We start from the raw sequence: 24,132 nt of genomic DNA, 5'->3' as shown, positions 1-24,132 counted from the left end.
AATTCTGAAACACGTAGTCCGTGCCTTTCTTCACCGTTAGCTGGCCGCCTAGCTCTGGATCTGAGGACCTGGGCCCCGCTGGCTAGCTGTAGAGGTACCGGCAGTATGGTATGTATATATAGAAGGTAGATAGTATGTCGTCTAGATGATATAAGGGATAATGGACCGAGCCTACTCCTCGTAGTCCCATCAAGCCATGGCCCAATCCGCAAAGTCCGTCAAATCCTTCAAAGACCCCTGCAAGGCCGTCTCGACATCGGCACTACTGCTGACCTCCTTGATCTGCATCCACCGTCCCAGTGTACGGTCCAGCTCTTCCATCCTAGCTGAGACCCTCTCATCTCCGCCCGCTCTCGAGGCCCGCTTGACTCCTTCCACGATCCCCCGAGATTTTCGCTCAGCCTTCACCATCGCCTCCTTCGCTAGCTCCGCATCAGGATGCGCGCCGTACAGTAGTCCGTGAAGGGTGATAAGGACGGTCCACTGCTCGAGCACGATCTGCGCGCCCGCAACCGCGATCCTGGCCACGGTGGGCAGACCGGGACGCTCCGCGCTGTACTCGGCGAGCTTGAGGTCCCGCTCGCAACTCCGCAGGACCGTCCACCGAAGGATATCGAAGAGGTGCGCGACAAAGTTGGCGTTGACACCGGCGTCCAAGGCACTCGACGCGTTCCGACGGAGTGCCAAGGTGTATTGACCGGCGCAGAGGGCGAGAATGAGCCGGTAGCCGACCGCGTGGAGGATCGCCCGGATACGAGAGACGGTCGTTTCGATTGTAATGACCGATGGTGAGAAGAAGGCCTCCAGATGGACGTGGCGCTCCAGGATCGGACCGACAACCTGGAGCCAGGCTGAGCGGACGCTTGGAGTAAAGCAGAACAAGCTCTGGAGCCCTGCCCCGAATGTACCGCTGGAGATAGGCTTGACAGTCTCGGGCCGGTATTTGTCGAAAGAGAGAAGCCGAGCGAGGGCCCGTTCGTTGGGATGACGGTCGGGAGCAGGGAGGACGACTGCTGCGAGCGAGGTGACAATGCGAATGTCCAAATTCGCTAGGTCGAGGACAAGCGGGCCAAGCTTGGCGAGTACCTTGTCCATGTCCGGTCGACACTGATGCTCCGCGTGCTTGGTCCGCTGGATGATGTCCGGAGGAGGGGTGGCGAGGCCATTCTGGGAGATGACATCGATCCCGGCGCGCAGCGGCTTGCTGAGCCGTTGGCAGGTCAGGCAGGTCGCAGAGCATGTCTGCCCGCAGGCGTCGCACTCTACGCCGCATGGCTCGCGGCACACCGGGGGAGCGTCTTTTGACGACTAATATATCAGCACAAGCAGGCTGAAGGGATATTATACGTACGCATAGGACGTGATGCATATGCTCGCCTGAGGACATCAGCTGAATATAAAACCTAGACCATGAAAGAACTTACAGCTCTGGCCGGAAACTTGAACCATGACCGAGCACTTGATACTGCCCAGACGTCCCAGCTCATTGCTGCTCGATCAGCTCGTTCCCTTGCATAGCTCGACAGACTCACCATGTGACATGCCTGACGTGCCCGCAGCCCAAGGTGTGAGTACCGACGATAACCTGGCATGGCCCACAGCTTTCGCAACATGTGCTGGAACATGCGTGGCCGCAGTCGCGCGGTCGTCGACACGGCTGCGAGCAGACGCTGCGCTTGTGCTCCCGATCGGCAGGATGGCACTACAGATTAGCACATATCGCCTGCGACCAAGAGGAGATTGGCGTACCTGCTTGTTGCACTTGTGTCCGCAGTCCAGAGGGATTCCGCTGTATGATCAGAAATGAAGCAGAAAAGCTGGAGATCAGACGTACCAAAGCAGAGTGCATCCTCCTGCTCTGTCAGCTTCAAAACATCGACGAAGGTCGCGGTGAGGCTTACCATTCGGCGCAAGCTTCTCAAAGTCCTCCACCTCGATAATCTCGTGAACGGTCCCATGGACTGCGCATCCGAGCGGCAAGACGTCCCCGACGCAGCCCTCATCGTCGAGTTGATGGAGCGAGTCGGTCCAAAAGTCACTCTGGGAGGCGAGCTGGGCTGCGTTACCGAGGATGAATAGCCCGTGCTTTGCGCGGGAGATGGCGACATTGGTTCGGTTGTTGATCTGCGAGTGTGAGCTCCAGTCTCGCCCGTTTGTCGGGTCTGGAAGCTCACCTTGAGGAACCCAATGGAGTGCTTCTCAGGGGATTCCGTCTCTCCAGCGTTGCGAACGAGCGAGAGTATGATACTGTGGATCAGCAGAGATCCCCTCAGCCGCAGGAGCTTGACTTACATGTCCGCCTCTTCGCCTTGAAAGCTGTCGATAGTCCGAACCATGACCTGCTCATAAGCTCAGTTCGACATACTAAAGGTCTCACTTAAACTTACAGTGAGCTTGGACGGTCTGATTGAGTGGCCGAAGATATCGTTGTTTCCGCCAGCTCGAGCGAGGGCCTCTTTCTCCTTCTCGCCAGTCTTGATCTCGGCTCGACCTTCCAGACACTTCTTGACCTCCATGACTTGACTATGGACATCAGCTCTTGTTTGTTCATGGAAGATGACAAACATACCCAGCGTAGGCGCACTTCAATGTCAGCATTGAAGATATGAGCGGTAGAAAGTAGGCTCACCAGAATGACTACTCCTTTCTCTGCGGGATAGCAGCCTTGCTTGGCAAAGTGAAGTGCGAGCTCAGACACCATCCTTGCCTGATGATCAGCTTGACATTCAGATGCTTTGGTGGATTGACCTCACCTCCCAAGGATTCGCCTTCTTTTGTCCGCCTTGACCGTCGGCCGTTTCCTCGTGTCGATGATCGCTTTCGATCAGCTGTCATCACCAAGTGATAAGAGCTTTGACTCACAAGAAGAACACATCCTTCGTGGATCCCTGCACCTTGGGATAGACCTTGACCCGCTGATCATCCTTGAGGTTCGGGTAGATCTGGGACCGGATCAAAGCCGAGATCTGGGGTCGCATCCGGCGTTGGGTGAGGAGCTGAGTCATAGGGTACCCCGCAGCGTGAACACGTTCCATCATGCTCTCGTTGAGGCGATAGTGCGCAGCGCCGATGCGAGACTCGAGGGAGAGCTTGTAGCAGTTGGTGATGCAGCGGAGCTGTTGCGGATCGCCAAGCTGAATGAGATGCTGGATCGAAGGCGAGAGCGTGGCGAGAATATGCGCCTCGAGGGCTTGACCAGCCTCTTCGACAAGCAGAACCTTTGGCGACAACGTCTAGCAAGATCAGCTACATGTGCGCAACAAAGCGGACATTATTACTTACGGCGATCGTCTCTCTGAGTCTAGCTGCGCCGTTGGTCGTACAGCCGACGATTTGAACACCTTCCAGAGCCGCCAGTTGACGCTGACCATCAGCTGAGTCGATCGCTGGACTTACAATGCGGCGAGCTTCAGCCACGTCCGCTCGCTTCGCCTCGTACTGCGTGATGAGATGCTGGTATTGAGCATTCCCAAGCAGGTCCATTTGCGTCCTGCTCTGATCCGCTAGATTCTGGATGAAGCGGCGACGTTCGGATTTCGAGTAGGACCAGACGTTAGGGTCCTGGGCGAGATCCGTGTATGTTCGGTCGGTCTTCGAGGTCGCCGGTATAGCCGGGAGCGCGAAGTGGAGGATGAATTTGTGCGGATCCGATAGCGCTTGAGTACGCGCTGATAGGGTCTGGTTTTCAGCTTCATCATCATTAGTCGGAAGATGAACTTACCGGATCCCAGCATCCCTTCTGAAAGAGCCCTGCCCATGTATCCTGAGCGTGACCCATCTCACTAGAGCCCAGGTCGAGTCCGGCCAGACCATTTGCGAGGACGTTCGCTCCAGCGACCGCTTGAGCACGCAGCTTTGCGAGGTGCTGGATGTCGGCTCCGTCCGCCCAAAAGCTCCACAAGCTCACAGCTCGGCTCATGCCCTTCTCCGTCGCCACACTCCATCCTTGCTCCTCCTCGAGCAGCTGATCATCCAGCATCGCCTGGATAGAGCTTGACGGCGAGATGAGCTGAGCCTGGTGATGCGGATGGCGTTTCGCGAGGGTGTCTTGGATGCGAGTAGCATTGGCAGCGGAATTCGCCAACATTGTATCAACGAGCTCGGTCATTTGCTGATTTGATCAGCGCCATTCTCGCCCAATCAATAAACAGAGCTCACCATCTCCAAGTCCCGCAAACCCCGCACAATGTTCGTGATCCGACTCTTCCCTCCGATGAGCAACTCCCGCTTCTGCAGCGTCAAATTCTTGAGTACAGGATCATCCGACCTTGCGCCGAGTCGGACGATAGACGTGGTGACGCCGCAGTCGTGAGCTGCGCGGAGGATATTGTCGAGCGCATGGTTGGTCTGAGCCATGACGACGATGGGACCGACATGGTTGATGATGAAGAGGCGTAGGAGCTGGACGCCAGTGTACGTTTTGCCCGTTCCCGGAGGACCTTGGATCAGGGAGTTTTGGGTGGTAAGAGCCGAGATGATCGCGTCCGCCTGGGAGGGGTCAAGCGTGCTCCCCGAATACAGGCTTTGTCGGGCAAGATCGATCGAGTCCGGAGAGCTCGGCGCCATCCGCAGACGTTGCGCGGGCGATGCCATGAGGCAGGTGAGATCCCACTTGAAACCCGGCTTGACCGCGTAGGGTGGTGGGTGCAGAACGGGGATGGGTCCGGCCGACGGATCAAAGTTGATAGCCTCGAAAAGGGTCGAAGTGAGCTGTACGGGATCCGAGGTCTGCAATCCGTGCAGGAAGGGCTTGAAGCTGATAAACATGACGGGGTTCTCCAGCAAGAAGCGGATCGGGTGAGAGGCATGGTCGCGGCGGAACACCTCTTGGATCGCCCATTCCGTGTCCACGACGTCCGGGAAGGAGAGTGCAAAGTCGATGGTCTCGCTATTGTCCTCTTCCGGCTCGTTCTTCTTCGGGAAGTGGACTTCTGCTATCGTCAGCCTCATCCACCTTATCAAGGTCCGACTCACGCTCAGCTATGACCGCCATCCTCACTTCCGGTGCAGATCCCCTTCTCTGAGTGACCAGCGCCACCATCCCGCCATTCATCAGGCGTTTGCCGTAGCTCCAGAACGCGTACCTCGAGTTCTGCGCGGCGTTCCGTGCCGGTCCGGGCGGGGTACTTGCGGACACCTTGAAGGCAAGGCCAAATTGCCGGTTCAGGGTGATCCCGGTAAAGCGGATGTCAGAGATGAGGGGGATCAGGCTGATGATCAGCTTGGTCCGAGATTCGAAGTGGCTGACGCTACCTGGTATCGCTTCCACCATGCTGTGGGACGTACGTGCCGCCACCATCTTGCAAGACATGCGAGACTGCTCATCAGCAGAGTCTAAGTTACAGCCATTGATGATGCGGCTTACGCGACGAGCCGTGAAAGTTCCACGAAGCGAGGTCTCGAAAGCTGGCACTGACTGCAGCACGCAGCGAGGCAGTACAGTCGTAGCGGAGCATCATAAACTGCTTCTCCATCCTGTCTTGTCAGCTGGTTAGTCACTCAACATGTCATCAGCCAAAGACCGACCTGCTCTCTATGCTCCCTGCTGCGCCCTGAAGTCCCGCAAAGATCTCAGCGAGGTTGGGCCCGGTGCATGCCTCTTGCGTGGTGGGCATAATGGAGAGTTGAGCGATGCCTGTGCTGATTGCGACGTTATTGGCCGGGATGGCATCTATCGTCAGCCAACCTCGATCGCAAGACTTGCTTTGATTCTGGTCAGCGTTGATCCCGATGGGTGCGGACGAGGCGAGCGCTGGCGGCGGCGGCGCCGGATTGGTGCTCGACATGGTGGGGTGATGATGCCGAGTATGCAGTATAAGTGTGAGATGAGGTACTGTAGATGGAACACAGCCAGGCAGGAGCGGGCGAAAATTTCGTTAGCGCACCGTCCCTTTACCCCGCAACCTGTGTGCGACGGTGGATAAGGTTTCGTTTGCTTTCATCGAGCTCGTCAGGTCCCAGATCACCCGGCTGGCCGGGACGTCGGTGTATCCGGCTGATTAGTGAGGCCAACATGTGGAGTGGGATGCATACCTCGCACAAACCCCTGAATGGCCGCAGAGCGCAGTCCATCATGCCTACTTCCCCGCGTCCTTCTTTGGTGCTCCACCGCCAAAGTATCCCAAAAGACTGCCCTTCATCTCCGCCAATTGCTTCGCCTTGTCCTCTTCTACCAACCTGTACCATCAGCGCCATCCATACCATCTAATAGGTGTCTCAAACTCACTTCTTGAACTCCTCCTCGTGGTCTTTCCAGTACTTTTGCTCCGCCAGGTAGTTTTGCTGTGCCTCCGCTCGCTTCATGTCGAGATACGTCATGGGTTGATTTGGTCTTGTCTTGCCAGGCTACATAGTCAGCTCCGTTCAGCCTGAAAGAAGAGACGACTTACTGATGCCACACTCCCAAACGTCCCGCTCAGCCAGCTCGACCCTCCACCCGAAGACAGGTGTTGCCTCTCCCACTCCTCGGTCGCCTTCTGCTTCGCCTCCGCCTCCTTCTTCGCATATTCGATAGGGATATCTTTACCAGAGTATGCTTGAATGATTGGTCGGACGTCCTTGGCATTGAACATAGCAATCGCTAAGGGTCAGCTAGACCTCAGTTGCAGCATCAGATATACGCACATTCTAGGAATGGGATCATGTCCACCAGACCCCTGTCTCCGCCTTTTCCAGCTTGCCATGGGCGGATGGTGATTGAGTTTTCAGGCTGGAGCGCGCCATGATCCGCGACAGTATCGATCATGACGACCTTGCTCAGGTCTCGGTTCAGGTATGACAGATCCTTGACGACTTTGCCGTTGTGAGATCGGGTGGACTCGCGAAACAGCTTGTAGGGGATGAAGGCGCCGAAGGGGTCGAGCTTCTCGGCCACTGGTGCGGCGTTCTTCTTTGTCAGCTTGGTTGCCAGTACAGTCAGCGAGCGAGCTTACGATGCTGGGCTGGGATGTAAACAGGACGATCTCGTAGAACTGGCTCAGGTATGCCAAGAAGTAGTCGGTACCGGGGCGCTTCGCTGTCCGCCATCCGGTAGAGCGCTATATGTCAGCTCTGATCTCCAATGATCATCGGTGACTCACCTCCCAGGACGACGAAACCAAGAGCCCTTCCAGGTCAATGACAAGTGTGTATGGGCGCTGGTGAGGTGGGGGAAGGGGGTCGGGCAGCAGCACCTTGAAGGCAGGCTTGCTGAAAATCTAGTATGTCAGCTCTTTGGCTGCTATGACTTGGTCACGTCTACTCACATCGAACATTTCCGATACATTCGTCTTGAGCCTATTCCAATGACCGCCTAGTCCCGCTTCCGCTGCTTCCGCGACCGTCTCATCCGCCTTTCCAAGGTAGTACGCCCCTCCAACACCGCCTATGAGCGCCGCCCCAAGCAGCACACGCAGGTACATCCTCCGCTGCCTCTCCATACTAGACACATACTCCTTCCGGCTCGCTCCTGTCCGTTCCCGCTTCTCTCCCTCGCCTTCTCCTTCATTCTTCGGTTCTGGTAGAGCCACATCCGGATCGATGTCGAGTGAGGGAAGCTTGGAGAAGTCGGCGATCGTGGGCTCTGGCTCGGCCTCTGCAGCAGCGGATGGGCTTGGCTGCTCAAGCGGAACCTGGTCGAGTGGGATTTCCGCCGTTTCGCTGGGAGTCGAGACAGGCTCGGAGGCAGGGTGTGGTGGCAGCCCGGATGCCGCTTCTGATACCAGCGGCTCAAAGGGTGGTGGGGTAGCTTGAGCTGCTACGGGCGGAGCCGGAGGTCGCTCGGCGGGTGAAGGCTGCGATTTTGTTGACGAAGGGGGAGGAGGTTTAGATGTTCTGATCTTCACGCTGAACGGCGTAGAAGCGGAAAGTGGGCGGCGAAGGGTGATAGGCGCTACCGCCAGTGGCCTACGAGTGACTATGCGCGCTGCTGCTAAGCGGTACATGGTGATATAGCTAGTATGAGGTCAATGTAGGAAGCAGAGGATCAGCTCGCAGGACCAAATTCGACCGTCATAGCTTGGGTGGCGAAAGTGGCACCAGCCACCCTAGTCCGTGCGTCAAATGTGAGAGCGAAGTGCTCTTTGTGGCTCATGATTGCAGCAAATCGTCAAACATGTGCATCGGAAAGAGTAGCAAGCCCTGCATCGTGACGGTCTATCTGTAAAGAAGTAGCAGTCGGTATGTGAGCAGAGTGGAGGGCTGGTGCAAAGCCTCATGGCGAGGGGCCGGTGGTCAAGGCGTTCCATATCCCCGACATCTTTTCCGTGGCGAGCTCAGCCCGAGCGTCCCATCTCCCTTGGCAGTACCATGGCCCAATTGAAGGACCGAGGAGGCTCTCTGCATCGAGACGTTCCAAAATGCCCACCACCATGAGCGTGGTGGCGACTGGGGTTATGGCCTCCGCCACCCAGCGTACAGCTGTTCCTGCGGAGCTCAGCACCGAGGCGCCAAGCGAGAATTCTGCGGGGTGGGTGCGAGTGTAGTGGTATTTGTTTCCGTCCTCGTCTGTCAAATTGAGGGTCTCTGGAAGGGTACTTGCCACCGGGTGGCGAGTCGACCTGGTGTCTCTGCGCATGTTTTCGTGTGAATGGATGTCAAAGCAAATGGGTATGGTGCGTAGTAAGGGTAGAGTTGTGAAGTAGGCTACTTGAAGAGGTGATGAGTCAGCGATGAGAACAGTGAGGTGTGCAAAGTCAAAGACGATGAGCTCACTAGCACACAGCGCGCCTGATGGGGACTAGGTGATGGCGATATGGCCTCCATTATGTGTACGAAACCCGTGGTGTCGGTCATCCTTTCCATGCCATCCATGCGACAGTTACATCGTCTGTCCACCGCTGCCATCGGAGGTGGGAGTTCTTACACGTCAAGGGCCATATGAAGCGTGTAGGAATATCTGCCAAAGGAGTCTCAGTCCCACGTCGAGGCTATACACTTCTGACTGCTCCAGCATTGTTATCGGGCGTTGCCCTGCTTTAACGAGTATCGAAAGGTCGAGCTACAGCTATTCAACGCCGTCCAAAAAGTCCCTGGAGCCTGGCACGTCATGTACACCATATGTGGTCAGCAGGAGTTCACTGCTGGATAGAGAGCCCTTTATACTGCCTCTTTTGTGGCTTCTCTTCATCGCCGACGGTGGCGTCAATATGCCCTCGGCCTTCTCATTTGCACTTCGTACGTGTAGGAGGCGAGACGATCAAAGGATGACTCTACTCCTATGGCTCGCCCTGTAACATGACGAAGCTGCAGGCTTACATCCAGGTACGTTATAAGGCGTCGTCTTCGGTCATCTCATGCCGCATCTCCCCTACCCTCTACCCTCCTCCCACATCCACATTTCTCACCCTTCCGCCTCACGACCCCCGAGTGCCTAACTCATCCTTCCTCACAGCTCTCACATCTGATCACAGCACCCTCTACTCACACATCTCCCTCTGTCCCCGGTGCTAAGCCCTTGCTCACATATGTGCCCTGACACAAGCGTGTGAGGCGTCTTCTACCATGGTCTCTCTCCACATGCTGACAGCCTACTTGCTGACAGCCCTCATCTGCGGCATCGCACACTCCCTACCAGTTTCTTCCTTCGAGGCCAGCCTTGCGATCGGGAAAATCATCAAAGCTGGACCGCCTCTTTCTGACCTGTCTGGATCGCATCATCGCCGCCTTGCCGCCCGACTTTCCTCAGCACGACACAAGGCGAGATACCCAGATGTTGTACAGCGCACTGAGACGCCTGGTGGTTTGTTCGGAGACAATGGCGTTCCCGACCTTGCTGATGTAGAGCAAAGTAAGTGTTACATACCGATCGGATCACTCCTCTGATGTGCAGCTTCGATACCAGACTGCGGTCTGATAGCGGTGCTCGGCGCTCTGGTCGGTCAGGACCCCAAGTGGATCACAAACCTCGTCTCTTTTGCCGGAGATGCCTCTTCCACCCGTTATGCCGCTTTCAAGCTCGTCCAGCCTGACAGCCTCAAATCTGCTGCCCAGAAGGTGGCGAAAGCCGCACTCACGAACGTTCGCTCTGACTCGCATGAGGGCTGGTGAGTTGTCTAGCCTAAGACCTGCTGACTCCCAAGGTGGGTAGGCGGAATCGAGCAAGCTGTCCGGCAGATGGGACGCGACGTCGCCATGCTCCCCTCTGAAGCCCTCGAGATGACCACACGACGCAAAGCCAGGTTCTACTTTACCGCCACCAGCAAAGATGCACCCGCAGATTGGCTGTCGAAGAATGAGACCTGGAAGCTGATCTCTGCCAACGCCCACAAGACCCCCATGATTCTGCAGAGTATCCAGGAGAAGCCTGTGATCCTGGACAAAGGCCACGCATTCTGGATCATGTCAGGGAATGAGAACGACGGGAAGCGCTGGTAAGCTCATACCTCAGTCGGAAGGAGGATCTACGGAGCGTGGCTGGCCTTGAAGCTGAGATCCAGGATCACACTCTGGAATCCGCATGGCGAGAATGAAGTGCACGACTTTGACGTGATCTGGTCTGACTGCTACGCTCTTTACTCATTCGTCGACATGTCGGCGACGCCCTGAGCTATCCGAGTGGAGTGCCCGAGAGAAGATGCACAACTCTGTGGTCACGGCCGAGACTTCAGGGTGACTCCTTGAGTAAGATCATACTTGTGAGGACCGACGTCAAGAGCAAGAAACAATGTCTGCATAGATACATACGTCAGTCGGATTGAAAGCATATGTTCAGCCTTCACCCGCCCGTCTCCCATGGTTCACTCAGCTCCGATTCCGCAGTCGCGCTAGACATTTCATTCCTCCTACTCGCATTCGTTCCTGAGGCCAGCAGCGGCCCACCACTGCCCCGAGGCTCATCCGCGCAGACTGAGCGCAGAGCAAACAAGAGCTCCATCTTCATTTGTGGTAGCGTGGGGTACGTCGGGTGCCTCAGAGAATCTGGGTTGGACGTCGGTCGTAGTGCAGTAAGAAGCTTCGGTAATTGTTGAAGCCTGAGGCGGCTCCACATCGGATGAAAGGCTTTCAGGTTCAGGGGCATCAGTACCTGCTGGGCTGGCAGCGTGGGTCTTTGGTCCGCGTCCGCGTCTGCGACCTCTGCGACTGCGACCCGACCGACTCCCATAGGGCACGCCCCGACGAGGACCTTCGGCGTCCGAGCCTTCGTCCTCGGGCAATAGCCAGGGGGCGTTTGGGTGAGTGACGTACTCGAGGCTATCATCACCTGGCTCCTTGCTTGGCTCAGTCCCTCTAGAGGACTTCTCCACGTAATCAAAGTATGCCTCAAGTTTAGAGCTCGTAACAGTTGCAAGCAGCGCTGTGCGAGTCTCGGCAGCTAAGTTGTTGATCACAGCGTGGGACATGATAGCGGATTCGTCAGAAGGGTGGAAGATTGGTGTCTGGAAGGTCGTGGTATGAAGTGACAGGGACGAGGTGCCCAACAAATCAGTCAGTATGAAATCTGGGGGTCGAGATCGGGTGCGATCTTTTGATGAAACCTTCACAATCTGCTCAAACGCGGGCCGCCATTGTGATCCCTTGTTAAGCTCTAGGGTCGCTCCGTGGCACAGTACACAGCCCAGCTCAATGCTGTGTTCGTACATGTGAAGCATCATCCCGCCTCCATAATGGAGTGCTGTAGTCGTCTGTGCTCTCAGTGACGTTATGGACCACAGTGCATGTGCAGAATATAGTGGCCGCGATTTTGTAGGATGGTGAGTACGCAGTTGATGGTCAAGGTATTAGCCACCGAGACGTGTGATCAACTGTCAGAAAGTCGCGGACTGTGAATTTGACATGTCAAGAGCAGACCGGGAACCGATGCGTCGTGTCTCAATCAGTAGTCTCGAGCCGATCAACACGTCGATGTTCATCGATATAACGTCCGTTCAGTGCGCCAAATCCACTCGAGCACCGAGCTACTTCTCCGGAACGTCATCAGCAGGTCATTGACAATAGACCAAATTCCCCACAGCACGCATCTACCCCGCCGATCAGACAGCAAGGCGAGGAGACTTCGATAAACTACCCTCGGCGGGTCCGTCTTGATGTCCTTTGCCAGTGAACCGTCCCCACTTTCTCTTGAGCAATCCGCCGGTTGATTCGTCTGAGACGCCCTCGGTTGTGTCAAGGGCCGAAGTGCCCGGTACCCGCTCGCCGGGCCGCGCCGACTTCTCAGTAGGCCATTCCAACAGGAGTGCCGTGGTCCCCTCGATCGCCTTCATCGACCCATCCGCGTCTCCGATGCGGTCTTCGTACACGGGGTACAGCCTTGAGCCCTCACGGGTATACGTGTACGGGCTGGATCGCGCCGTCTTGCCGGTCCTGACACCGAGAGATTCGCCACCCGCCGTCAGATCATCCAAGCCTCTGAACGATGGGCCGGCAGGAGTAGCCCTGCTGATCTCAGACTGGGACGGGGTTTCAGGCGACCTGACTGCCTCAGGCCAGGAAGCCACGTCAGCAGTGTCCGCGTCCGGGTGCGGGTTACTCGGCGACCAGCCTGACGACCAGCACGCATGGCAGACCCCGGGTCCGCTCGTGTGGCCCGATGCACCCCTCCCAGTCCAGGTCCCGCCACTGCTAGAGTCAGTATCAGTGGTTAAGCGACAAGATACCCATGAGCAAGTCGACTGGGGCGGAGGGATCAGACATCATACCTTGAGTAGAAAGGCACCTCGACACCTCCGATTTGCAGAGGTATGTAATACGGCATGAGGCAGGCTTCGTTGCGTTTCGCTTGAGCTGGGAGTTGTTGGAGAGCAGAAAAAGCGAGTACGACTTCACGATCGATAAGTATAGAGCGAAAATTGCCATCGAGGGCAACTTCAGGGGAGGACAGGCGACGACTCGCTCAACGCTGTGCAGATTGCCTTTGTGCTAGCTCCGCTTGGACTCTGACCCAGGCTCAAAATTGTCATTTAGCCGATCCTTTGTACAATCCGGAAGGCTTGAGGCGCTGACGATACACGTGTACATCTTCTCAATGAGCCATCGACCAAATCACGACACGAAGGCGAGCAGGCGAAGTCGACATTAGCATGTACCCCGCGTCCAGTCAACGAGAGTCAGCGAGACAACCAGTCAGTGAACTCGGACTTGAGCTATATCCCTCAGTATTCTTGATACACATATACATTCAGTCCCAGCCTCGAAGTACAGACCATAGCTACACGACATCCTAACCGAGACCAGATTCCCATACTGTACACCTTTCTCTGTCCGGCCGCTACTCCGTATCGGCCGCTACTCCGCCTCCGGTCAGATCTGCACACCCGACTGCCCAGCCTCATACTGCCCCGCCTCCCTCTCTACCCAATCCTCCAACCTCCTCAATCCGCCCTTACCGAGCCCCTTCCATTCATGCTTGGCAATCGAGCCGCCTTGGCGATATCCACCACTGACTGTCCAGGATCTACAATTGTCAGTCATGCTCCCTTGCTTTTCCTTCCCTTCTGATCCTCTCCTCTACTCGCCCGTTCAAAACCAGAACCAGACTCACGTAGACATCAGACTCGGCTCATAGCCATGCCAACTAACGTCCCGCGTACAATGCCCCGAAGCCTGTCTCGTCGAGTTGCGGAACTGCGACTCGGTCGCGTTCCGCGTAGGTTCAGGCGCGGAGGGATCGGTAAAGTTGTTGTTGGCATCTCGGAGCGGGACGGATCGGGATCGATCAAGGACTTGGACGACTGGGGCCTATCAGCTTACATCTTCTTGAGGACAAGCGGTAGGGGCATGGCGAAGGAGAAAAGGAAGTGGAGAGCCAAAGCTCACCTTGCCCATCCAAAGACCAAATATGGATCAACCCATCCGCGCTCCCCGAATAGATATACCCCTGCCCCGTACTCTCCCTCGGGGAGAAATGACACCTGATCAATGTCCGAAGCACCGCATGGCCACGGTACGTCATCACTGAACAATCTTTCGGGTGGGCTAGGCGCTGAGGGGGCGGGTACCGTGCATTCCGGTCTGGGATATCAGCTCTGCCCTTGATTCACATCACTCCTGCACGTGCATTCTCTGAATCCCCGCTGATCCCCCACTTCTCCTCCTTTTGCACACATCCCTCATGACCCACTCCCCGCCGGCCCGCCTGGCAGCCAACAGAATACTCCGAAACCGAAGCCCGACTCTCGACTCACAGTCAAACCTCGGCTGCCCCCACTTCCCAACCGCATCCATCTCCCCTTCAAACTCGCTCCAACTCTTCATCTTCCTCAAATCATACAACCGCGCCGCCTGGTCTTTGGAGTTGACAACGATATACCGCCCGTCGCCCTTTGGCGAGGTATACGTGATACCCTCGGTCGCGCCGACGAGGACACCCGACGGGGTCCCGCCTGATAACGAGCGGCGATCCCATATTTTGACATAACCGTCGTCGGAGCCTGAAACGAGGATGTTGGTAGAGGATTCATCGGCGAAACAGACCGCGTTGACTGGGATGTATCAGCTGATGATCCACGCCGGGGCAGGGTATGCGACTGATGGTAAGGCGGAGTGTAGATCAGCTCACCATCATCGGCATGTCCGACAATACTGAGTGATCGCCGCTCAGCTTCAATATCATACACCATGATCCGGCCTTCTCCACCACCAGCAACGACCTCCTTTCCGTCCGCCGAGAATCGGATACTCCAGATCTAGTACGTCAGCTAGTATTCTACTTCAATTGAAGGGGCTTGCGATAGTTCCATCAATCCGGAGGGGACAGCCAGCCGGATCTGGAAAAAAGGGGCTTACTCCGAAACCACCTCCACCCCACATCCCACCGCCTCGGCTCCCCGCGGATCCCGAAAAGTCCAGGCAGGTATGATCCGCCTCGTGTTCACCGGTGTGTAGCATATGGACATAAGGGGTGATGGACGAGTAGATCATCCTTGATCGTCAGCTTCTGCTCATCTGCTTCAAGTTGCAGGTCGACTCACCTCTCTCCATCCCTGGTAGAGTCACTATCGGTGATAGTCCATGATCCTATTCAGTCAGATCGTGGGCCTACCAAGTCTCGAATAGTCAAAGAATAACTCACCCTCCTCCCCCCTCACAGCCTTAATCTTCTTGAGACTCGTATCCTCCCCAACACCCCCCATCCCCCTCATCCCCCTCCACTGCGGTCCCGCATACATGTCCTCATCATCGTCATCATCGTCCTCGTCGTCATCCTGATCCATCTGGGAGTTGAACGCGCCAGGCATCCGACTCGCCGATCGCTGTGGGCCGGCAGCGGGGCTAGGGGCGACGGCGACGCGAGGCCGCTTGGGCGTGGGACGGGCCGAGGCGAGGTTGTAGAGGTGTAGGGTGAAGTTTTGGGTTGCGGTGACTGGAAGATCGCGATTGTAGCGGTGGCAGGTATCGGAAAGAGGATGAGTCAGGTTGTGTCTTTCCGGCTAAAGGAAGGCGGGGAGAGGAGTGGAGGGAGGTGCAGACAGGGGATGGGAGGTGAGATGGTCGATGGAGAAGGGATAGCAAGACGGGATGGTAACTTACAGAATATCGAGTAGTCTTGTTTGGCGTACTGGCCAACGTAAGGTACCGACGGGTAGACCGCTACGACCGTACCATTGGTATTAGGCAATGTTGCCTACAATATCAGCCTCAACCCTCTACCGAAAAGCATATCCGAGCCGAAGTGAACCCACCTTGGACATCTTGGGTACCGCCCCAAATCTCGCCGTCTCCCTCAGCCTCGGCCGCCTCACCTCCCCCCTCCCATCCCGCTTATCCGCCTTCCACTGCCCCACCCTCCCAAACTCACCCCCGCACAGCAACTCCTTACCGCGGGGATGCGGCTTGGTTTGCGGTGTCCACCACTGTTCCCTCCTCCTGCGTTCCGCCTCCCTCTCGGCCCTTTCTTCCGGCGTAAGCACAGGCGGCGCGTTTCGCTGGGACGTGCGTATGAATCCGCCAGCTAGGAGTCTCTGCAGGAGGGAAGACTGAGCGGCCGGGGAGGCTTCCTGTCCGTTAAGAAGAGCCGCGATCTCCAGGAAGGCCGCTCCAGATTCCGGATCGTTCGGGTCCACCTGGAGTGTATACTGGGGTGATCCAGCACCCCCATCCCCATCTTCATCGTCGTCCTCCTCATCGCCCTCATCGTCATCATCCCCCATCTCCTCATCATCATACTCCTCATCATCGTCGTCGATATCATAGTACTCGGCATCGTCCTCCTCGTCCCCGTCATCGGGGTACATCTCATCGTCCATGTCATCCTCGGCGAGGTAGAGAGGGACATTCCCGTTCCCGGATCCGTCGTCCGAGGCATCCTCTGCACCAGCAGAGCCGGAGGCATTTCCGCCGCCAGCGCCGAAGGCTTCGAGGATGTCTTGGAGGCGATCGGTGGGCATGGTAGCTGATGATCGGGAGGGGAGATAAGGGATCGGGGAGTGTGGTCGGTGCGGGGTCGATCTCAGCGCTTCTCAGTAGCTTCCATACGCTACTTTTGGCACTATCAAGCAATGGAGGGGGAACCTGTCGCAGCAGTGGCTATCTACTGCAATGTGAATAGATAGGCTGACAGGACCCCTTGCCAGCCATTGCCCCCTCTCCTTCCGCTCTCTAACCGGCCGAGCCTCGGCCCCTCGGCCTCCACTCCTAGACTGCCCCCGGAACCTTACTCTTTCGGACATCGCCGACGACACGTGGCCAACGCGTAGCCGGCAAAAGGCCGGTCGCGGCTATCGGAGTTGCCGGTGTTGTCCACGCAGGAATTCTCCGAGCACGAGCATCAGTTTGTTGCTTACTTGGTCTCACTCATCATCGACGCTACTAACATCTTACCTCTCATTCGTCCTATAGCTCACTCTTACTCCCCCTACTCGCACATCCCCCCGAAGCGACTCAATATGAAATCCTCACTCCGTAATCTCGTATCGCACGTACAGCGCCCAGAGGCATTCATCGTCGCGTCCAAGCGAACGCCGTTTGGGGCTTATGGTGGATCGTGAGCTTTGCACCATCCATCCACTCTCTCCTCCCGTATAGGCCGAAGACACATAGGAAATTAAGCTGACAAAGTAGCTTGAAAGACTTCAAAGCGTCCGAGCTGGGTGGGATAGCTGGGAAGGCTGCTCTGGCGGAGCTTCCGAAGGGCGTCGAGGTGGACCAGGTCTTCTTCGGGTGAGCTCACGACTTTCCTGGAGATGGATCTGGCGCGGTCCGAAGTCTGAGCTGACTCCGCACAGAGGCGTGACTCAGTCGGACAACTCCACTCCCTTCCTCGCGAGACACGTAGGCCACCTGTCTGGCTTGGGCCCGACCGTCCCCGCACTCACCGAGAACCGGTACGTCTCTTCGTCACAAGATGGGATACAAGCACCAGAATGATACCTGTCGCTCAGCTGGATTTATCGGACCGGTCGGAACAATCAGCTGACGCTATAGGCTGTGCGGCTCAGGCTTCCAAACAGTAATCACCGCCGTCCAGAACATAGCTCTAGGAGACGCCAACGTCTGCTTGACTGGCGGAGCAGAGAGCATGTCTGGGGCTCCGTTCACTTTGTCTGGCGCTACCCGGTAAGCTCACCGGATCTCTACAACGCCGAAAGATCAGAGCTGACAGGCAGGTTTGGGACCAAGTACGGGGTGGATTTGAAATTGGAAGATTCGCTGGCTGCGAGTCTGATTGATCAGAACCCGACTGGACAGCGGACAGCTATGGGGGGTGAGCTAACCGGTTTCCGATGACTGTTTAGACCATAAGCTGACGTTCTAGTGACGGCGGAAAATCTCGCTAGGAAGTACGGTATCAGCCGAGAAGACTGCGACGGTATGTCCACCACCCCTCAATCTCTCCGTATCCGCCATCTTCACCCCGCTATCTGTTGACCAAGTCCCCGGCTGACCCTCAGCGTACGCCCTTCAATCCCAAGAACGCTACGCCGCCGGTCTCTCCGCCGGCGCCTTCTCCTCGGAGCTCACCCCCGTCGCCCTCCGTCCATCCCGCAAGGGCCCCTCCTCCTTGACAGCCGACGAGCACCCCCGCCCCCAATCCAACGCCGCATCACTCGCCAAGCTCTCCCCCGTCTTTGCGCGCGACGGCGTCGTCACCGCCGCGAACGCCTCGGGGATCTGCGACGGCGCCGCCGCCAACGTCGTCATGTCGGAAGAAGCGATGAAGCGGTTTGGCGTGACCCCGCTGGTAAGAGTCGCGGGGTACGCGTGGTCCGCTTGCGAGCCGGAGATTATGGGGATTGGACCGGTGGTATCCGTGAGAAAGGCGCTGGAGAGGGTCGGTAAGACGATTGGGGATATGGATATTATTGAGGTCAACGAGGTGAGTCTGCTTCCTGGCGCTGGCGGAGGAGTGAGAGTGGAAGAGGGGAGCTGATGAATTTTAGGCGTTCGCGGCGCAGTGGCTCGCCGTTCAGAAGGAGCTCGACCTCCCTAATGACAAGACCAACATGTTTGGCGGGGCGATCGCGGTCGGCCATCCGCTCGCTGCGTCGGGCGCTCGGATCCTGGCGAATCTCACGCACAACTTGATTAGGATGGAGAAGCGGTGGGCGCTAGGCGCGGCTTGTATTGGCGGTGGACAGGGGATTGCTGTCATCCTCGAGAGGTGTTAGGGGAGCGAAAAGGAGTGGGGAAGGGAGAAGGAATGGGGAGTGTAATGGGGACAGTTGTAGAATTCCGTGAACGATGGTCTAGGTTCTTCCGAGTCGAGTGGTGTATGCGGGTGTGAGCAGTTAATTTGAGGAGATACCCTGCGCCTCATGGTCGAGACTTATTCGCCTGTCGCTATCTGCTGCAGTTGACTGATGGGACTCGCCATCGAGAGAGTGTAAAGTTTGTGCTTGAGAGTGTGTGCTTGAGAGTGTATCTTGCTCTCCATATCCAGCAATAGGATACCTCCTCGATGCCTTGATAGTTTTGTCCTTCCTATGGGCTCCCCTTGAACCCTTGAACCCTTCGCACAAGCACAGACATTCATGCCGCCCCCCCCGCTCTCGTCTCACTACTACCCAAACTCAACCCCTCCATCCCCCTCAAGACATCCTCCACCCTCCCCAAACCCTGCACCCTCCGTTCCTCCTGCGCCATGACCAGTCCGGGCGCCTTGCCCTCATCGGCCGCATCCATAGCTGCCAGATGTGCCGGGGCCGGGAGGGCCGCGGGTGGCCGGCCGAGGGAGGGGGATGTGAGGGTGCCGAGTCGTGCGGGGGAGGAGCGGGTTATGAATTCTGATTGGGCGGGGAGCTTGACTTGGGCTAGACGGAGGGCTGGGGTGTCAGCTCGAGGATGCGAGGGTGAGTCATCGTCTGAAAGTGTTGTCTGGGGTTGTCCGTCCTCTGTGCTATCTCCTTGTCACACCCATGCTCCGCCTCCAAGTCCCGCGATGCTCCCCTTCTCAATGATAGCCATCCCAGACCTCCCTCCCTCTCTATCCCTGATGTTCCCTCGCCATCCAGTACTCCGCCACCCTTACATCACACACAGATCCCATACTCTCACCCAAACTCACCCTGCCTCGCAATCTCCTCCCTGATCCCTCCGCCCCCCACCTCAAAGACCACCCGTCCCACCGGGACCCTACACGCCCAATACTCGAAGCTTCCCTTCCCCTTCCCCATCCTCGTTTCGTTTCCCTTGACACACACCGCCACGTCCGGAAACACCCTCAAGAAGCATTCAGCGCCCTTGACGGGCTTGATACGCCGCTTGATGGCGACTTGGGCGGACGTGAGTTGGGCGGCGGTGAGGCGGGCGGGAGTGAGGAGGCGGAGGCCGAACGGGGCGTGTTCGAGCGTGGAGCCTTTGAGGGAGCCGCCAGTGGGTATCTGGGGTTATCGTCAGCGCATGCATAAGTACAGGTGTGATGAGACACCGGTCGACGGATATGAATATGATCTCGTTGGCTGGAGGCTGGAGGCTGGAGGCTGGAGGCTGGATCTCGACTCGTCCATGCCGTCTCTCCATGATCCTCAGTCGCCTCGTGACTGCGTGGAGCGGATTCCAGCCAAGGGTAGACACTCACCCCGACTCGTCCCTTCTGCGCCTTCTTGTACTTCATCCGTCTAGGCGCCAACACGCTCTTACACCGTACCTGCCCCGCACCTGCCCATGGAGTGCTCTCTATAGGTTGCGCAAACGCAGCAAGCGTGACCCGCGAGGACGAAGCGAATGATGATGGGCGCAGGATAGCGCCCAGGGGAGATTTCAGCGCGGTGAACATGTTTGCAGGTAGCTTTTGCTCGGTCCTCTCTTGTCTTCGCTTGAGTGGCTGACTGGGGCGATGTATAAGATGCTGATGTAGCTATCGTAGTGATGTGATTAGATACGCCCAAGGTGGACTTGAAATCTCGCTGCACCAGCCAGAGCTAGATCGGGAAAAGTCGGCGTTACCTCCACGTGGCGTCTCGCCCGCGCCCGAGCTGCTGCTGCTTGCCTTTTCCGCCTATATATTAGCTGTTGATACAAAGCTATCCTTTACCCATCCCATCATATACCAAAAGAACCGCCCGTCATGTCCTACAACATCGCTGGAATGGTCGTTAAGGTGAGTTGCGAAGCTTGCGCCGGGGTTAAGCAAAGGCGAGAGCTGGAGCTGACGAGATAGAACGAGTACCTGTAGGTCTTGACTATTCTCTGTTCCGGATATCGACTTGCGGTCAGGAGGATACGGAGCTCTCGGATCGCTTCGATGCGTCGGGTTTGGAGAAGCTACTATTTCGGCTCTCGGTCAAAGATCCGATTGTTGCAAGGGGAAAGTGGGGGAAAGCAGGGTTGCAGGACCAAACGGCGGACTGGCGACCGGCGACACGGAATGTGCTACAGGACCCCAGACTGACCCCCTTAGCGCGCTCGGCACGATGGTAGCTACCGGCGCGATCGCATACGGCAAGCTTTCAGGCGGTGAAAAGCCAACAGGACCGGTCAGGCCCGCGCCTATCGAGAAGGACCAGACTATCACGGCGACTAGCAAGGCAGAGGAGGACTTGTGAGTTTGCGCCCAGGGCAGGGCGAGAGAGGGTGTAGGCACCGAGATTGGCGGGGCGTAATGCAGGATATGAGGGAAACGGATTTAGGGAGGGTCACGAGGTGGATATGGAGGAGAAGCGGGGATATGAGTGTGGGAGAATGTATGGGGCAGAAGGTGGAGAGGAAGACGAATCACAGCGAGAGAGGAGAACCGCTGTCCGATTGATGTACCACACGTGCTAAAGCTGACTCCCGTAGCATCCGCCAATTCGTTGCCGAGGCAGAGAAGGAGGGACCAGTCAAGGCGCACTAGGTGTAGCAGTATGCAAGGGATGAGCAATGGTTTTTCTTGGACTTCTCGGGGTTTGGTCAACGGATGCGTGGTGCACTGACGAGCGTGGCGAGTTGGGTCAAGTCTGGGTGTCATTGGGCATCGGGGTACGCGTTACAGATCTTGGGGCGAGACAGGCAGAACGCCCTTTCTGACGGCCGCTTCCTTTGTTCCAGCATCCAGCAAGCAGCACGCAGTCGATCGCGAGTCCGAGACCCCCCGTACGGCGGATCATCGCATGCAGCATGGATGCAAGAAGGGGTATCGTGGGCTGGGCTGCTGATGACGGTGACATCGACAGCACCAGTGCGCTCAACGAACTGAGATATACAGCGGGCACTTGAACCATATATCAAATTAGTTAATCGATCTGCACCGGCCCTACTCCGCTGTCAACCCCATATCATTCCCTCCTCCCCTCTTGTCCTTGTCCATCTTGCGCCCGCCCTTGTTATCCGCCCGCCCTCGAATCTAGTACTCGTCATCCTCCATCAACTCATCCTCCTCGCCATTCGGACCCCTCGCGGGCGACCTGGACGGGCCCGGTGCTGGCGCTGGCGCGACCGCCGCCGCCTGCGTTACTGGTGCTGCTGCCGGTGTCGGTGTCGGGGCCGGCGCTGGTGCTGGTGCCGATACCGGAGCGGGTGATTTGGCCGGACCGAGTGCTGGCGCTGACTCATCCGCCGGAGGCTTCTGTGACGGCCTTTCCGCTCCGGTCCCAGTCCCGGAGCCTGACGCCGAGCCCGATCCCGATGCCTGTCCGCCCGCCATTCCTGTACTCAAGGCAGGCATCTGCTCCCGCCGATAATCCTGGCTGTGCGACGGATAGTGTCCGCTTCCCCCTCCGCCGCCGCCTCCACCGCCGGTACTCGCAGTGGCGCTCCCATGCCCATTCCGCCTATGCGCACTCCCTCCTTCTCCCGCTCCCGCTCCCCCTCCTTTCCCATTGCTGTGGCCGCGGGCGTACGGGTCTTCCTCATACGCCCTACTCTTCCGGTGTCCGTACGCCAGACTATCCTGGCCCTGCCTTGGACTGGGATCACCGTACCCATGCCCATACCCCTGTCCATATCCCTGTCCGTGTCCGTGATGGTGACCGTTGCCGTGGCTGAAGCCATACCGGTCGTCATGGTCCTCCGCGGCCCGATATCCAGACGGGACCCTGCCAGGCTGCATCCGCCCTTGCCCAAGCCCTTGCCCTGGAGAATGATACGCGTCGATAGAGTGGTTCATACCGTGTGTGCCGCGCGAGGGGAGCGGGCGCGCCGTCTGCGGTCCGGACGGGTACTGAATTTGGTAGCCGGCCGGGACGGCGGTAGAGAGGGGTGGGGAAGCTGAGCGGTTGATATAGGCATCGCGATCGCGATTATGTCTGTATCGTCAGCCAGAATCCGATCAAACCAAACAATCCCAGGCAGGTATGGGGAAATCAAGCGGTACCAAGGCGGTTGGTCGTATGGGATCTAAATAAAGGCTGAAAGCAAGACTTACCGAGCCCGATCGCGTTCCCTGTCCCTCGCCATATCCCTCTCCCTCTCCCGCTCCATGTGCATCTCCCTCGAAAAGGCCTCTTCGGCCCGGAGTGCCATTTCCGTACGGAGCATGCTTATCCTCGCTCGTGTCTGGGCGACTTTGAGAGCAACCAGGTTGTTTTCCTGTTTCATTAGCACTTCTAGCCTGGAGTCCACCTGAAGGCCGCCTGATGCGCCCGAGAAACATCCGAGGCGGGCGTAGGCCACGAGGAAGAAGGAAGGAGATACGTACATCTTCCAACTCGTACACTATCGCCTTGATTGCCTTGTATCGTTCTATCTGATCAGCTTGCATCCTTATCGTCGTACAAGACCAGTCAGACAGAAGAGGGAAAGTAGACTACTCACCCTTGAACGTGATACCATCGTCCGGCTTTATATCTACCAAAGTAGACGGGTCGGGCAATCCCACCCTGTTCCCTCCTCGTCGAGATGGCATTTTGCACCCAGTCTCTCTCACACGCCTATATAAATGTATGAGGGCACCTGGACGGACGCAGGAATGCTGTGGTATGGTATGTATGTAAGTGAGACAAGCAAAGAAAGAGAAGGATGGAACGAAGATATGTACATACGCCAAAGCCAAAGCCAAAGCCAAAAGTTGCTGCTTTGGGACAAAACTCGTGCTCCGCCCTGAGCTGAGACCGATCTCTCAAAAGTAGTGAGGAATGCGGATACTCCTTCCGCGAACCACATTCCGCAGTAGAAGTATCACACGTTGACGTGGTACCTGTCTCACCCAAAAGTTATAAGATACGTGCAAATAAGCCCTCTTGGCTATGTACAAGAATAGGGCAGATAGTAGGCAGAAGCACAGTAGCATCTAGTACACAATGTCCAGACCCAAAAAGGGCGTTTCGTCATCCTGCGGCTCTGAGCCGGAACCCTTTTTCAATTAAGTGGGAGCCTTGTCCTGTTCGAACCGAGGACCACTTGATTCACTCGGTTTTGCCGTCATGCAATGCAATTCAACGACTGCGATTCTGCCCTGTCACTGCGCACCAGGGCGGAGGCAATTCAGGTGTGAGGCTACAGGAATCGCTCCCTGGCGCTCGAGGCCAAGAGATGCTTCACTGTACCTGCGATCGACGCCGAGCTATGGCCGGTCGCACAGCAGATGATAGCCGAGACCGAGTCGTGCACGAGTGAGGCCTGAGGCGCAATGGTCCCAGTGCCAAAGCAGCAAGAATTTTACTGCTCGTTCCGATAGCTTTATGCGGTCTGGCTCTCGTCGACCTCTGTATCACTTGATCTCCTTTGCAGTACAAGACATGCGCCGAAGAAGAGGAGTAAGCCTGCCTTGAAGCTCGATGGTCCATCGTAACCTTCGGGCTCAGAGCGGGGCTCCTGTGAGTATCATAGTAGTCTCGATTGGGTGTAAGTCTTGTGAGATAT

The 24,132-nt window shown here is 57.1% G+C and overlaps 8 protein-coding genes across 8 annotated transcripts; 3 read left to right on the top strand and 5 right to left on the bottom strand.

The window, feature by feature from the left end:
• Window positions 1–189: 189 nt before the first annotated feature.
• On the bottom strand, window positions 190–5,786 carry MKK02DRAFT_29126 (uncharacterized protein; the record flags this gene model as incomplete). The annotated part of the gene is made up of 20 exons (XM_053087720.1): window positions 190–1,308; window positions 1,425–1,489; window positions 1,533–1,702; window positions 1,835–1,853; window positions 1,902–2,124; window positions 2,175–2,247; window positions 2,293–2,339; window positions 2,388–2,523; window positions 2,570–2,583; window positions 2,630–2,707; window positions 2,754–2,817; window positions 2,863–3,233; window positions 3,283–3,363; window positions 3,397–3,678; window positions 3,722–4,111; window positions 4,159–4,931; window positions 4,975–5,210; window positions 5,287–5,317; window positions 5,366–5,475; window positions 5,527–5,786. The coding sequence occupies 20 exons, from the start codon at window positions 5,784–5,786 to the stop codon at window positions 190–192; spliced, it is 4,542 nt and encodes a 1,513-aa protein (XP_052943033.1).
• Window positions 5,787–6,077: 291 nt separating this feature from the next.
• Window positions 6,078–7,922, bottom strand: MKK02DRAFT_29125 (HAD-like domain-containing protein; the record flags this gene model as incomplete). Its single annotated transcript, XM_053087719.1, has 7 exons — window positions 6,078–6,177; window positions 6,227–6,345; window positions 6,390–6,580; window positions 6,625–6,886; window positions 6,933–7,037; window positions 7,080–7,196; window positions 7,245–7,922. The coding sequence occupies 7 exons, from the start codon at window positions 7,920–7,922 to the stop codon at window positions 6,078–6,080; spliced, it is 1,572 nt and encodes a 523-aa protein (XP_052943032.1).
• Window positions 7,923–9,480: 1,558 nt separating this feature from the next.
• MKK02DRAFT_29124 (uncharacterized protein) lies at window positions 9,481–10,524 on the top strand (the record flags this gene model as incomplete). Its single annotated transcript, XM_053087718.1, has 4 exons — window positions 9,481–9,766; window positions 9,809–10,022; window positions 10,059–10,349; window positions 10,416–10,524. 4 exons carry the CDS (start codon window positions 9,481–9,483, stop codon window positions 10,522–10,524), a joined length of 900 nt encoding a protein of 299 aa, XP_052943031.1.
• A 2,691-nt stretch (window positions 10,525–13,215) lies between these two features.
• Window positions 13,216–16,064, bottom strand: MKK02DRAFT_18691 (WD40-repeat-containing domain protein; the record flags this gene model as incomplete). The annotated part of the gene is made up of 11 exons (XM_053085994.1): window positions 13,216–13,369; window positions 13,457–13,646; window positions 13,732–13,926; window positions 14,100–14,396; window positions 14,474–14,600; window positions 14,701–14,836; window positions 14,886–14,931; window positions 14,987–15,086; window positions 15,204–15,277; window positions 15,445–15,538; window positions 15,615–16,064. 11 exons carry the CDS (start codon window positions 16,062–16,064, stop codon window positions 13,216–13,218), a joined length of 1,863 nt encoding a protein of 620 aa, XP_052943030.1.
• Window positions 16,065–16,799: 735 nt separating this feature from the next.
• MKK02DRAFT_39231 (putative acetyl-coenzyme A acyltransferase 2) lies at window positions 16,800–18,521 on the top strand (the record flags this gene model as incomplete). The annotated part of the gene is made up of 8 exons (XM_053090500.1): window positions 16,800–16,897; window positions 16,975–17,073; window positions 17,139–17,237; window positions 17,338–17,469; window positions 17,520–17,617; window positions 17,669–17,722; window positions 17,805–18,229; window positions 18,294–18,521. 8 exons carry the CDS (start codon window positions 16,800–16,802, stop codon window positions 18,519–18,521), a joined length of 1,233 nt encoding a protein of 410 aa, XP_052943029.1.
• A 361-nt stretch (window positions 18,522–18,882) lies between these two features.
• On the bottom strand, window positions 18,883–20,128 carry MKK02DRAFT_39230 (putative mitochondrial 54S ribosomal protein YmL47; the record flags this gene model as incomplete). Its single annotated transcript, XM_053090499.1, has 3 exons — window positions 18,883–19,175; window positions 19,418–19,733; window positions 19,931–20,128. The coding sequence occupies 3 exons, from the start codon at window positions 20,126–20,128 to the stop codon at window positions 18,883–18,885; spliced, it is 807 nt and encodes a 268-aa protein (XP_052943028.1).
• Window positions 20,129–20,419: 291 nt separating this feature from the next.
• Window positions 20,420–21,187, top strand: MKK02DRAFT_39229 (uncharacterized protein; the record flags this gene model as incomplete). Its single annotated transcript, XM_053090498.1, has 4 exons — window positions 20,420–20,452; window positions 20,513–20,523; window positions 20,753–20,893; window positions 21,133–21,187. 4 exons carry the CDS (start codon window positions 20,420–20,422, stop codon window positions 21,185–21,187), a joined length of 240 nt encoding a protein of 79 aa, XP_052943027.1.
• A 489-nt stretch (window positions 21,188–21,676) lies between these two features.
• On the bottom strand, window positions 21,677–23,176 carry MKK02DRAFT_29120 (uncharacterized protein; the record flags this gene model as incomplete). Its single annotated transcript, XM_053087717.1, has 4 exons — window positions 21,677–22,577; window positions 22,697–22,860; window positions 22,970–23,013; window positions 23,086–23,176. The coding sequence occupies 4 exons, from the start codon at window positions 23,174–23,176 to the stop codon at window positions 21,677–21,679; spliced, it is 1,200 nt and encodes a 399-aa protein (XP_052943026.1).
• Window positions 23,177–24,132: the final 956 nt, after the last annotated feature.

This window comes from Dioszegia hungarica, assembly GCF_025882075.1.
Source record: "Dioszegia hungarica strain PDD-24b-2 chromosome Unknown MKK02contig_19, whole genome shotgun sequence".
Taxonomy (NCBI): Eukaryota; Fungi; Basidiomycota; class Tremellomycetes; order Tremellales; family Bulleribasidiaceae; genus Dioszegia; species Dioszegia hungarica.
The sequence above is the reverse complement of the archived record's forward strand: the minus strand, read 5'-3'. Positions and strand labels throughout refer to the sequence as shown.